Source organism: Loxodonta africana, chromosome 10, assembly GCF_030014295.1.
Source record: "Loxodonta africana isolate mLoxAfr1 chromosome 10, mLoxAfr1.hap2, whole genome shotgun sequence".
NCBI classification, from domain to species: domain Eukaryota; kingdom Metazoa; phylum Chordata; class Mammalia; order Proboscidea; family Elephantidae; genus Loxodonta; species Loxodonta africana.
The window spans coordinates 87,876,645-87,889,458 of record NC_087351.1 but is presented as its reverse complement, the minus strand read 5'-3'; the positions used below and the strand labels follow the sequence as shown (position 1 = coordinate 87,889,458).

The 12,814-nt window shown below is 41.3% G+C and overlaps 1 protein-coding gene across 3 annotated transcripts in view; it reads right to left on the bottom strand.

The window, feature by feature from the left end:
* FLVCR2 (FLVCR choline and putative heme transporter 2) overlaps positions 1 to 12,814 on the bottom strand; it is a 62,190-nt gene that overhangs the window by 22,274 nt on the left and 27,102 nt on the right. For 2 of the 3 annotated variants that reach the window (XM_023546374.2, XM_023546376.2), the window contains exons 2-3: positions 6,679 to 6,820; positions 2,269 to 2,409 (exon numbers count right to left, since the gene is read on the bottom strand). In XM_023546374.2, coding sequence (XP_023402142.1) covers positions 2,269 to 2,409; positions 6,679 to 6,820 — 283 coding nt within the window. The remainder of the gene's footprint in view (positions 1 to 2,268; positions 2,410 to 6,678; positions 6,821 to 12,814) is intronic. The other variant, XM_023546375.2, reaches the window with a different exon arrangement.

Genomic DNA, 12,814 nt, shown 5'->3' with positions numbered 1-12,814 from the left:
CCTACAGCATGACCCCAGAGCTGAACCCCTCAATGACCAGGAGCAACCCTGTTCCTTATACGTTCTGTTTTTGTTTCTTGCTTTCACTGGTCAGCAAACTGGCCCCACCATGAACCACCTCCAGCACTAAAGACCACAGCCTCTTGAATGACACCACTGCCCAGTTATTTACACTATCATCATCCTTAGAAAATATTTACTAAATGTTCATCTACACTATGATCCCAAGATAGGCCTCAAACTATCCTGTGTCAGAGATTAAAAAAAAAAAAAAATTATGGCTGTCAAAGATCAGTGCACTTAAGATGTTTAACTATGAAGAAAAGAGAAAGTTCTTAGCACGGAATCCTGAGTGGAAGAGAACCCAAAGGTCATCTGGTGTCACCACCCATCTATAGCCTGAGATTTCCCACCACATCTCTACAAAGTGGTTGGTCTCATCTATGACTGAATACCTCCCACTGAGGGACAACTCACAACCTCCTTCTCTGGACATCTCTAAGCATTGAAAATTTTGTCTTTATACTGTGGATGAATGCAGAAACATGTTCTGCGATAACTAAGAAACTGAAAGCAATGGAGAATGGAGATCTTGAAAACTAATCTAGTCATCTAGAGCTATTCCAGGTATGAAGCCACTTGACTGTGGATATACCATCTCTTATCTAATGCTTCAGCGGATAATACTTTAACCGAGGTAAAGGGCATGAAAAGCCTAAAATGAATCCCTAGCACAATTAAGAAAGGATTATAGGTAAATATAGAATAGTCATTAAGAGGGCAGGCTTTGGAATTAGAGAAACCTGTATTTGAATTCTGGCTTTGCCACTTAAAAGCTGTGTGACCTTGGGTGATTTACCTAATCTCTCTGAGTTTCAGTTTCCTCATCTGTTAAATGGGGATAATTGTAATACCTACCTCACCTGGGTGTGGTAGAAATCAAATAAAATCATATGTGAAAAGCACTTAACCCAAACCTGTTGTCATCAAGTCAATTCCAACCGATAGTGACCCTACAGAACAGAGTAGAACTGCCTCACAGGGTTTCCAAGGAGAAGCTGATGGATTCAAACTTTTGGTTAGCAGCCGAGTTCTTCACCACTGTACCACCAGGGCTCCAAAAAGCACAGCACATAGTAAATGCTATTGTTGTTATAAAACATATATGGTATATGAAAAAAAAAAAAAAAACAACCCAGTGCCGTCAATAGTATATGAGCCTATAGAAAATATAAGATTATAGCCTACTGGGATTTCACTAAGAATATGTCACGGCAAACCAATCTCTTTTCTTTTTTTATATGGTTACTAGGTGCGTTATACACTTGTTGACTCTTGATTTTAATCAAACTTTAACCAATAGATTAAATGGTGAAACGTAGGCTGGAAATCACTACAGTTGGGTGGATCTGTAACTGCTTGAACTAAGAGTAGCAATTAATAGATTGGTGTTCCTCTGGAGGACAGGCACTCTTTAACGTCATGCTACGAGGCTTTGTCCCTGCCCTTGTTTGGTCCCACATTCCTATCAAAGATTTGGAAGAAGGTGAAGAAAACACCGTGCTGGAAAGGCAAGTCATAAAAAAATTGAATTTATCTTGCTCAAAACCAAGAAAATTAAACAAAAGAGCGATGCTATCTTACATTCAGGTAAAAAAGGAGTCAATGTTACAAAATGAGAGAGGATTGGTTTAGGAATGGTTCAGGTGGAAAGACTCAGGCATCCATGCATACATGTATCCATGCATACATGTATCCATTCATTCATTCATTCACTCAGTAACAACTATTGAAGTATCCACTCCAGGCCAGCCACTGCTGAGGAATTATAAAGATGAAAGGATACATACCCCTGCTTTCACGGAGTTCACAATCTAGTGGGGAGACAGACCCGGAAATAATTTTGTTTTTTTTTTTATGATAAGTGTTAAGATGTCCAAGGAACAGTAAAATAAGAGAGAAAAGGGCACCTAATTCTGCTTTACAGAGATGACACTGAGGTGAGACTTGAAGGACTAGTAGGCATTGGCCAGACAACCTGGCATGGGAAGTAATGGCTTTCTAGGTGGAATTTATAGCCCATGCAAAGGCCCTGAAGCAAAGAGCTGGTTCTTCCGGTCAACCCCAAACAACTTTACATGCACATTTGGGATTTGGAAAGGGTAAGATACAGAGACAAATCAGGTCTCTTTTACCTCTCAGGGCATCTCATCTTACGTTACCAGTTGTTACTGGCTCAATTGCGCTCCTGACACATCTCTACCTTACCGTAGGTGACGAGAAGCAGCACGAAGTTGAGGTTTTTGAAGAGCCGGGCGATGGAACTTAAATATGAAGCATCAGGGGATGCCAAGGCATAGCTCAAGGACTGGGCCCTGCTGGGGGGATATTTAGGCTTCTCCTTAAACACTGAAAGAATAGAAACAAAGAGATCACTGAAAATCCCCAGGGACCCACCCCAGTTGAGCTGACACACAGGCAAGAGCTGATTCCATCATCTGAGACGGATCTAAGGCTCCAAAAGGAAAGTTAAGTGCCTTACAGCCTCCTCTCTTGAAGCTGCTTCTCATTGTCTGAGACTGAGTGCGTGGCTTTGATTTTTTTATTTTTCTTTATTATGTTTTAAGTGAAAGTTTACAAATCAAGTCAGTCTCTCATATAAAAATTTATATACACCTTGCTATGTACTCCTAGTTGCTCTCCCCCTAACGAGACAGCATACTTCTCTCCACCCTCTATTTCCATGTCCATTCAACCAACTTCTGCCCCCCTCTGTCTTCTCATCTCCCCTCCAGACAGGAGCTGCCCACATAATCTCATGTGTCTACTTGAGCCAAGAAGCTCACTCCTCACCAGTATCATTTTCTATCTTATAGTCCAGTCCAATCCCTGTCTGAAGAGTGGCTTTGGGAATGGTTCTGGTCTTGGGCTAACAGAAGGTCTGGGGACCATGACCTCTGGAGCCCTTCTAGTCTCAGTCAGACCATTAAGTCTGGTCTTTTAAGGAGAATTTGAGGTCTGCATCCTGCTCCATCAGGGATTCTCTGTTGTGTACCCTGTCAGGGCATGATTACTTTTTCTTAATAGCTTATGGAAAGCTAAAATCATTGGGTATTCGAGACAGCGTCCAGGGATCAAGGATCCCATAGAAATCAGCAAATATCGTACCACAAAGCACTGAAAAAATACAATACATGGATGGACAAGAAGTGAAAGCTGGAGCTTTGGGATTAGTGAGCCCAGTTTACGGCTTAACAACAGGTCTACTCCAAATGGGATGGGACTGTGGTACCCATGCTTAGCACAGAGCCTGGTACACAGGGACCCATATAGAGTCCCTGAGTAAGTGAGAGGGATCTTCTATAGCAAAAACCTGGAGGCCAGTCCTAGTTTCTCAAAGTCTGAGTCAGACACACCTGCCTCATGAAGCAGACAGGGAAGACGGACATGTGTTTCTCCAAGGGTGGACACTCTAATATGAAGGACTGGGAGGGACAGTGGGAAAATCACTCATTTTATTTTCTATTTTCAGTATAACTGGTATGATCATTTTGACTGAACTGACTGCCAAATCTGTTTAATCAGCTGTTTGGCTAAATTGCTGTTGTTTGTGGTCATCAAGTCTGCTCTGACTCATGGAGATCTTATGTATAACAAAATGAAATGTCTCCTGATTCTGTGCCATCTTCATGATCACTGCTTCCCCAATAGACTCCAAGCAAGCAGCATGTGGCCTCCTCCGCCCCCCATGAAAGCATTCCTAAAAGGTCAGTAGAATGTTTCCAGTTAGAGGAAGCTCTGGAAATGAGGTTTACTCTCTCCTGGAAGATCAAAGGGGACCCTTCACCTCAGAAAACTCCTGAGCCTTGACTTCAGAGCCTTGGTTCTTCCTTCTCCGGAAATAGTCCTGGATAACTACTTCCCCACCCTACCCGCCATGTTCTCACCCTTCCTCTTGCCTGTTCACCTCCCCTTCCACCAGAGGAAAGAAAACAAGTCAGGAAGGTTATTATCCCTGCCACAGCAGAGTGGTTCAAGGTTTTGGCAACTACAAACCAGAATTCAGATAAGATTTTTCAATTCTTTACTCAATTACTTACAATCTGTCCTTGATGATAAATTTGAAAATGTAGATATATCCTATCTCTCAGGTTTTCAACTGCAAAGAAAACTAGGCCCTTACCTGCTACAAACATTACAATTTGAAACTTTAAATCTGGCTAAGTAAGAGTAAAAAGCAAAGATGTCACTCTGAGGACCAAGATGTGCCCAACCCAAGCCATGGTATTTTCAATCTCCTCATGCGGAAGCTGGACAATGAATAAGGAAGAAGAACTGATGCCTTTGAATTATGGTGTTGGCGACGAATATTGAAAATACCATGGACTACCAGAAGAATGAACAAATCTGTCTTGGAAGAAATATAGCCAGAACGCTCCTTAGAAGCAAGGACGGCAAGATTTCATCTCACATTGGACATGTTATCAGGACCGATCAGTTCCTGGAGAAGGACATCATGCTTAGTAAAGTAAAGGATCAGCAAAAAAGAGAAAGACCCTCAACAAGATGGATTGACACAGTGGCTACAACAATGGGCTCAAACATAGCAATGATTGTGAGGATGGAGCAAGACTGGGCAATGTTTCATTCTGTTGTACATGGAGTCGCTATGAGTTGGAAAGAACTCAAAGGCACGTAACAACAACAAATAAGAGGGTCCCTGGCCTTATTGTTCTTCCCTGCTCTCACCCACATCTCCACAGCCACAAGTTCCGGCTTGATAAGCTTCTAGCCTCTCCAGAACACTAAGATGTCTATACGAGGCATTCTGCCAGCTTTTAAAGGCCTCAGAGAGCCCTTCCTCACCCTGGACTCCAAGGGAGAGAATGATACATGAAGAGTGGTTGAATGAGTTACAGGATTATAGAACCATTTGGCTCTGAGGGTGAGGTTAGCAGCCAGGAATGAAACCTTTATCATGTGAGGCAGAGCTTTTAGACACGAAGTAAAAGCTGGTTAACCTTTAGACAGGTGAGTAACTGACAATGAAAACCTCTACCTTGCTGTTTCTTAATTTATCACAGTCCATATAACATCACTCAGAGGAAAAAAGGGGATATAAAATTATAGTAATTATAATTTATTAATTATAATATCTCATTTATTAAATGCACACACATATAAACTAATAATAATCTGAGGTTGGTGGTTGGGATTAATTTGCACAGGTTAAATTAATGGTCATTCTTCTCTATATTTTCTAGATATTCCATAATGAGCATATATTACTTTTTTTTTTAATTGTGGTAAAACATACATCACAAAAATTTGCTCTTTCAACCAGTTTTAAGTGTACAATTCACCAGGCTGTGCAACCACCACTATGATCCATTTCCAAAGGAAAAAAAAAATTATTTTATCACCACAAACAGAAACCCAGTACCCCTTAAGCAATAACTACCTGTTCCCCTGTCCCCTCACTTCTTCCTGGTACTACCTGTAGCGACAACCACATCCCTTTCCTTGAGTGTAAATGGTAATTCTGACTATCATTTTACATGTAAAGTTTATTTTTCTCAAAGTGCCTTACATTATCTTGGCATTAATGCTAAAGCCCATCTGCTGTTTTTCTGTTCCCTCTCTTATAAGGCACAGAACTAACAAAGCCTAAACAGTTGGCTATTAGAAAGAAACTGGGAATGGAAAAAAAAAAAAAAACTCTTAGTCTAAGGATGAAACCAGAATAGACTTGCAGATGAAGTCTAATCACCCCCTGGTAACCACTGATAAACTTCTGTCTCTGTGCATTTCCTCTTCTAGGTATTTCATGTAAGTGAAATCAGTGTTTGTGCTTTTGAGTCTGACTTAACTTCACTCAGCCTAATGGTTTCAAGGATCATCTATACCATGTATCAGAACTTCATTTCTTTTTATGGTTGAATAATATTCCATTGTATGGACATACGACATTTTAGTTACTCATTCGCCTGTTGATGGACACTTAGGTTGTTTCCACCGTTTGGCTACTGTGAATAATGCTGCAATGAACATTGATGTATATCACTCTTATAATTAAAAAAATATACATTAAAAAATGTGGTCCCAAAGTGTTCTCAGGAGAATCTATGATATTTTTAGTGCCTGCGGATCAATTTCTGTTTTTGTTTTCAGAAATTTAGAGTATAGAGTTAGACAAGCTGAGCTTTGAATTCAATCTCTGCCACTTACTGGCTATCTAATCTTGAGTAACTTAATTAACTACTGTCAGCCTCCTTTTCCTCTTTGTTAAATGCAACTGATAACAGTACCTTCACCTCATAGGGATGTTGAGGTTTAAACAAGATCTAGCTTGCTTAGCACAGTGCTTGTGATATCTTAAGTACTCACTGAGTTTTCACCAAGAGAATCAGCAGTCTACCACTAATTGTGGTGAGGTGGGTTTAGGAAACAGGTTAAATACAAATAAAACCTTTACTGAGCCCCTAACAAAATACACAGGACCAACTACCATTGTACTCATGTCAACTGCTTAAGCTAAAACATTTAAAGACCATGATGAACACAGCCTCCAGTTTCTGTAAATGTCCATGGCATTCTAGGGCCATGTTCACATGTGCCTCACCCAAGACAGGAGAACCTCACTCCCCCCTCCCCAGTCCAGTCCATTAATGACCTTACCAATTATGACAAGGATGAAAAGCAGAGTGGCCACACCTCCTATTATGTAGAACATAATGCTGATGTGGTAGGCAAGCTTGTCCCGGTCTTCGATGTTGGGTACCAAAACAGGAGGAACCAAGAACCCAATTGCAATTCCAAGCTGTAGAAGACAGATAATCTGAGTTACCAGTGGCCAAGAAAGGATGACATGATTTTAAGAAGAATCCTAATAAAAAAGCATACTCCCCAAATTCGAGTCCTTAAAATCCAAACAGGGATTGTCTCCCCCCTCAAGACAACAGAGAAACTACCAATGCCTGGGGAAAAAAATATAGTCGAGGATCTCAATGCAAGCTGGCTCCTCTCTAGCTGTAAACTAATGAACCACAGTTTCTATAAGCAACATCATGATAAACGGAGAAAATACTGAAATTGTCAAGGACTTCATTTTATTTGGATCCACGATCAACACCCACGGAGGCAGCAGTCAAGAAATCAATTACGTATTGCACTGGGCAAATCTGCTGCAAAAGACCTCTTTAAAGTGTTGAAAAGCAAAGATGTCACTTTGAAGACTAAGGTGTGCCTGACCTAAGCCATGGTATTTTCAATTGCCTTATATGTATGAGAAAGCTGGACGATGAATAAAGAAGACCAAAGAAGAATCGATGCCTTCGAATTACAGCGCCGGTGAAGAATATTGAATATACTACGGACTGCCAGAACAACAAACAAACCTGTCATGGAAGAAGTACAGCAGGAATGCTCCTTGGAAGCGAGGATGGTGAGACTGTCTCATATACTTTGGACACGTTATCAGGAGGGACAAGTCCCTGGAGAAGGACATCATACTTGGTAGAGGGTCAGTGAAAAAGAGGAATACCCTCAACGAGATGGATTGACACAGTGGCTGCAACCATGGGCTCAAGCATAGCAAGGACTGTGAGGATGGCGCAGGACCGGGCAGTGTTTCGTTCTGTTGTACATGGGTCACTATGAGTTGGAACTGACTCAACGGTACCTCACAACAAGATGGAGTGAAACAATGTTGATTAGTTTTTTCTTGTGCCACTTAAATTCTTGATTTCACTGAGTCTCAATCTAGAATGGAGAGGCTAGCTGGGGAAAAGTCTTACACCCTACAACCCAAAGAACTTGCAATCGGGAAGAGTTGGAAGCCTAAAGTCATTACCACATCTTGTAAATATGAAAGCTGAAGTTTGTTGTGTGACTAACCTAGCAACTTACATAGTATCTTTAGTTTGAAGTCACACACAACTGCACAAATTTATATACACAAGACATGAGCACATGCAAACTGGCAGTAAACACACACAGATACACACCCCAATAATTGAAAACATCTCATATCTAGATTGGAGTTCAAATTCCAGTAACCTGATAGATAACATGACTTAAGTGTTTCAGAGGTCAGAAATGCTTTCATTCAGTACTGACTGGGTGTGAGACACCTCCCAAAGCCCTTTTCCCCCACAAGTTAAACCAGCTTAAAAAAAAAAAAATTTCAAACCAACTGCTGTCAACTCAATTCCAACTCATGGTGACTCCATGTGTGTCAGAGTAGAACTGTGCTCCACAGGGTTTTCAATGATTTTTAGAAGTAGATCATTAGGCCTTTCTTCAAGGTGTCTCTGAGTGAACTCTAATCTCTAACCTTTCGATCAGCAGCTGAGTGTATTAATCATTTACACCACTCAGGGACTCCACCACACAAGATAAAAAACCAAAAAAGCCAAACCCACTGCTGTCAAGTCGATCCCGACTCATAGCGACCCTATAGGACAGAGTAGAACTGCCCTGTAGAGTTTCCAAGGAGCGCCTGGTAGATTCGAACTGCCGACCTTTTGGTTAGCAGCCATAGCACTTAACCACTAACGCCACCAGGTTTCCACACACAGGATACCAATGCGGAAATTAGAAAATGCTCTGAAAACTCAGATAAGCTTCAAATTCCAAAAGTGAAGGATGATGAGTAAGTCCTTCGCCTTGAGGTCTCATTTTTCCTTTATTGTACTTTATAGGAACTGCAGGTAGAGCAGCACCCTGCTTCCAGTCCACACTACAGCACCATTTATCAGCTGCCAGTCTGCTTGCCTTCCTACTGGTTTTCCGGGCTGCCAATTACATCAACTCAGGGTGGATACTAGTGGTTCTCAGCTCTGAAATACTCACTAAAAGCCATCAATAGGCTGGGTGAAGCGTTCTTCCAATTTATGACAGTAAGAAATCAGTGAAGCAAACACATCTTTAAAGTATCAACTATGTGAAAAGTACTCTGCTAGATATTTTAGGAGGAACTGAGATGTATAAGGCAGGGTTCCTGCCCTCGAGAATACTAACACCCCCTGAAACTATTGCCCTGAGATCATCTTTAAACCTTAAATCAAAATATCCCCAAACTCTTCCTTAAACTAAACAATAGGTTATCGTATCAGTAAAGAATGGTTGCCTTTGAGCATTATGCTCTTTTAAAGAACAATCTATGTAGGATCAAATTGACAACACCAACTTGAAAGATCAGATAGTAAGCTTAGGGGGCAGTAAGTTTACGTTAATGGGGGAGAAATAATTCAGAAGAGGAGGGTGAGAACTACTGCAAAATTTGAAGAATGTAATCAATGTCACTGAACTGTACATGCAGAAATTATTGAATTGGTGTAAGTTTTGCTGTGTGTATTTTCAACAACAACAACAATAAAAAATGTAAAAGCTTAAGATGAGGAAAGATATGGAGAATTTAGGTTCCAGTCTAGTGCTATTACTGAGTATTTCCTCCAAAAAAGTCAAGGCATAAATATTACAAGATAGATTTGGGCATAGGGTTTCACTCTTTTTGATTATGCAAATACTAATAATTGTGAAACTTGGTTAAAAAAAAAGTTAAACACACAACTACCATATGACTCAGACTAGGTATTTACCCAAAATTAATAAAAGCACATCTCCAAATAAAGAATTGTACATGAATGTTCAAAGCAGCTGTTTTTGTGATATTCCAAAACTGGAAAATATTAATGGAGAAACAAAATGTGGCATTTCCCTGCAATGGAATACAACACAGCAACAAAAAGGAATTAACTATTGATGACCTAAGTCAGTCATGAAAGGAAAAATATTGTATTATCTAACTTATATGAAATATCTATAATGGGCAAATGTATAGAGACCAAAGTTTACTAGGGGCAGGAAGGAAGGCGAAAAGAGAAATTGTTTAGGAAGCACTGAGTTTCTCCTCATGGTGATAGAAAATTTGGCAACGGATATTGGCGATGTTTGTACAACACGATTAATGTAACTGATGTCATTAACTGTACACACGAAAAATGTTAAATTGGTAAATGTTGTGTTATATATACAAAATAACTCATTCCTGCAAATATACATATATATTTGTAGGAATGAAGAATTAACTTTTTTAAAAAAATACAAACAATATCACAAATTGTGGATTGAAATTATAGAATGACATAGTTCAAAAGTTTCTTTGCAATCCTCTATTACAAACCAATTGGAAACTCTGGTGGCCTAGCAGTTAAGTGCTATCCATGGCTGCTAACCAAAAGGTCAGCAGTTCAAATTCACCAGGCAGTCCTTGGAAACTCTATGGGGCTGTTCTACTCTGTCCTACAAGGCCTCTATGAGTCGGAATTGACTCGACGGCAATTTTTTTTTTTAATTATAAACCAGTTAGGAGCCCTGGATTACAAACCAATTAGTGCGCTTAAGTTCTAGAGGTTAAGTGACTTGTTCAGGGTCACACAGAGTTGTAGTAGAGCTGGGCTGAGAAAACAGATCTGGCTCGTCAGGCCAGTGCCTCCTCCACATGGCATGGCAGCAGGGTCCTCCAGGGCTAAGAACCTTGAGGAAGACGCAAGTGAGCAGGTGTCTCCTAAAGGGAAGTATATTTCGTGTCCGCAGAGGTTTATTCTTCTGTTCCTCAATCACACTGACTTGTTAAAATAGAGTCAGGTTTCTCCATTGCTTACCTCCAAGACTTTGATTGAGGTTAAAAACCAGCCACAAAGTGATAATACAGCCTTCTTCATACCTGGGAACCTGGGCCCACTTCAGGTCATGTTTGGCCCCCTACACACTCTGGAGCTGATGATCCGAAGTTCAATAGAATCCTGGAGAGAAAAGTTCTAGAGTCCAGCCATCAAGGCTCTTCCCAATAGTGGTACTTACAGAGCCCACTCACAGAACAAAGAGAAGCACCTTCTCCATCCACACACCCAACAGTGTCCCTAGCTCACCATGCAGGGAAGTTAGGCCAGAGTTTCTGGAAGGGCTCCGCCAGGGTCCCATTTGTGAGAGTGAGGGAATGTAAGGGAAGTCACCCGAGAGAAATAAATCCTCCCAGCTGGTCCTACACTACATGCCTGATGCCTCCATTCTCTGTGTCTACATACTAAGCCTGAGTGAGTGCTGTTCCACCTCAACTCCAGCATGGAAGCCTTCTCCAGCCACCAGTATGGAGCAATGGGATGGAGGGACCCACAGTAACCCCAGCCAGAAACCAACACTGTCTCACAGTAACCTTTCTCAAGGAGGAAATTGGCTTTGGATGTACTTTCACGCCTAGCATAGAAACTACTAACGCATTAGGGATTGGACTGTCAAGTTCTGGTTCTTTTGTTTTTTCAAGACATATTTTTTTCCTGCTTCCTGAGAGCAGTGCTCAATGAGAGTGCATGGTTCTATTGCCAGCTCTTAGTTTTCTGGTCTGCACCATAGGGTTGTTGTTGTTATTAGCTGTGGTCGAGTCAGTGCCCAAGTCATGGTGACCCCGTGCACAAGAGGATCTGACCATTGAGAGCCATAGGTTTTCACTGGATGGTTTTTGGAAAGTAGGTCACCAGGCTTTTCTTCCTAGTCCACCTTAGTCTGGAATCTCCACTGGAAAACTGCTCTGCATCATAGCAACACATAAGCCTCTGCTAACAGACAGGTGGTAGCTGTGCATGAGGTCCACCAGCTGAGAATCAACCCTAGGTCTCCTGCATGGAAGGTGAGATTTCCACCCCTGAACGGCCATGGCCCTCTGACCCATAATAGGTATTCAGTAATGTTGGCTGGCTGGCTGCCTGAACGGATGGACAGATTGGGGTGAAAAAATTTCGTCTGTACAAAACTGAGAATATCAACAGGTCTGCCTGTCAGGGTTTAAGGTTCTTTCAACAAACCACATTGTCTGCACAGTGGTAAGAAGAAAAGTGTATATGGGTGAGTAGGGAGAAGGTAGGCTAGCCTGACATTTCTCGGGATCTACTGGGTACTGGGTGACTAATATACTTCATATTTTTAATTTAATCCCAATAACTTTACTATAAAGAAAAAAAATGAGAAAAACGATGTTCAGCACCTTGCTAAAGGTCACAGAGCTAGCCAGCCGAAGAGCCAGGATCCTAAGCCAGGTCTGTGTCTCCAGAACCCACGCTCACCTTGCTGTCTCGCGTGAAATGTCGCCATGATGGAGTCAACACAGATGTCTACATTTTCATCCAATTGAGTTCCACCACACAGTTGAAGGACACCTCTAGGGTAAAAGACAGAGACCTGAGCCCAAATCAGTGCCAGATTAATGCAAAGAGATGGGAGAATGTTCCTTCAGCAGGGTGGTGCTGGCAAAAAGCCAGAGACCCAGGCTGAATGACTGAAAAGCACAGCTAAGTGGTTTTGACTTGGCTTATGTCCCTGCATTTCTTTTAATTATATCATTGTCGACAAAATATAAAACAGATCACCATAAGCTATCAAACCAAGTCACAGTCTTAGCTCTTCAGGAACTTTTTAAAAATTGCTTTTAAGGTAGAGTTTAAAAAAAAAAAAGAACAAACCTATTGTCCTCCAGCTGATTCCAATTCATAGGATCCTACTCATAGGACCCTAAAGTAGAGTTAGGCTACTTTGTTTTTGCTTTATTGTCTTCATTTTTGCATAGCCCATGGCAGTGTTTCCCAAACTTGTCTGATAATAAATATCACCAGCCTCAACCCAACTGTGACCCTCTGAGCTGGGTCAAAGCATCTGTATTTGAATATGCACCAATCCTTATCACCCATCAAAGGCTTTGAGGTTGGCCTCAGCAAACTGACCTTTGGAAAATGTGACCTCATCCCTTTCCTGCTTAAAA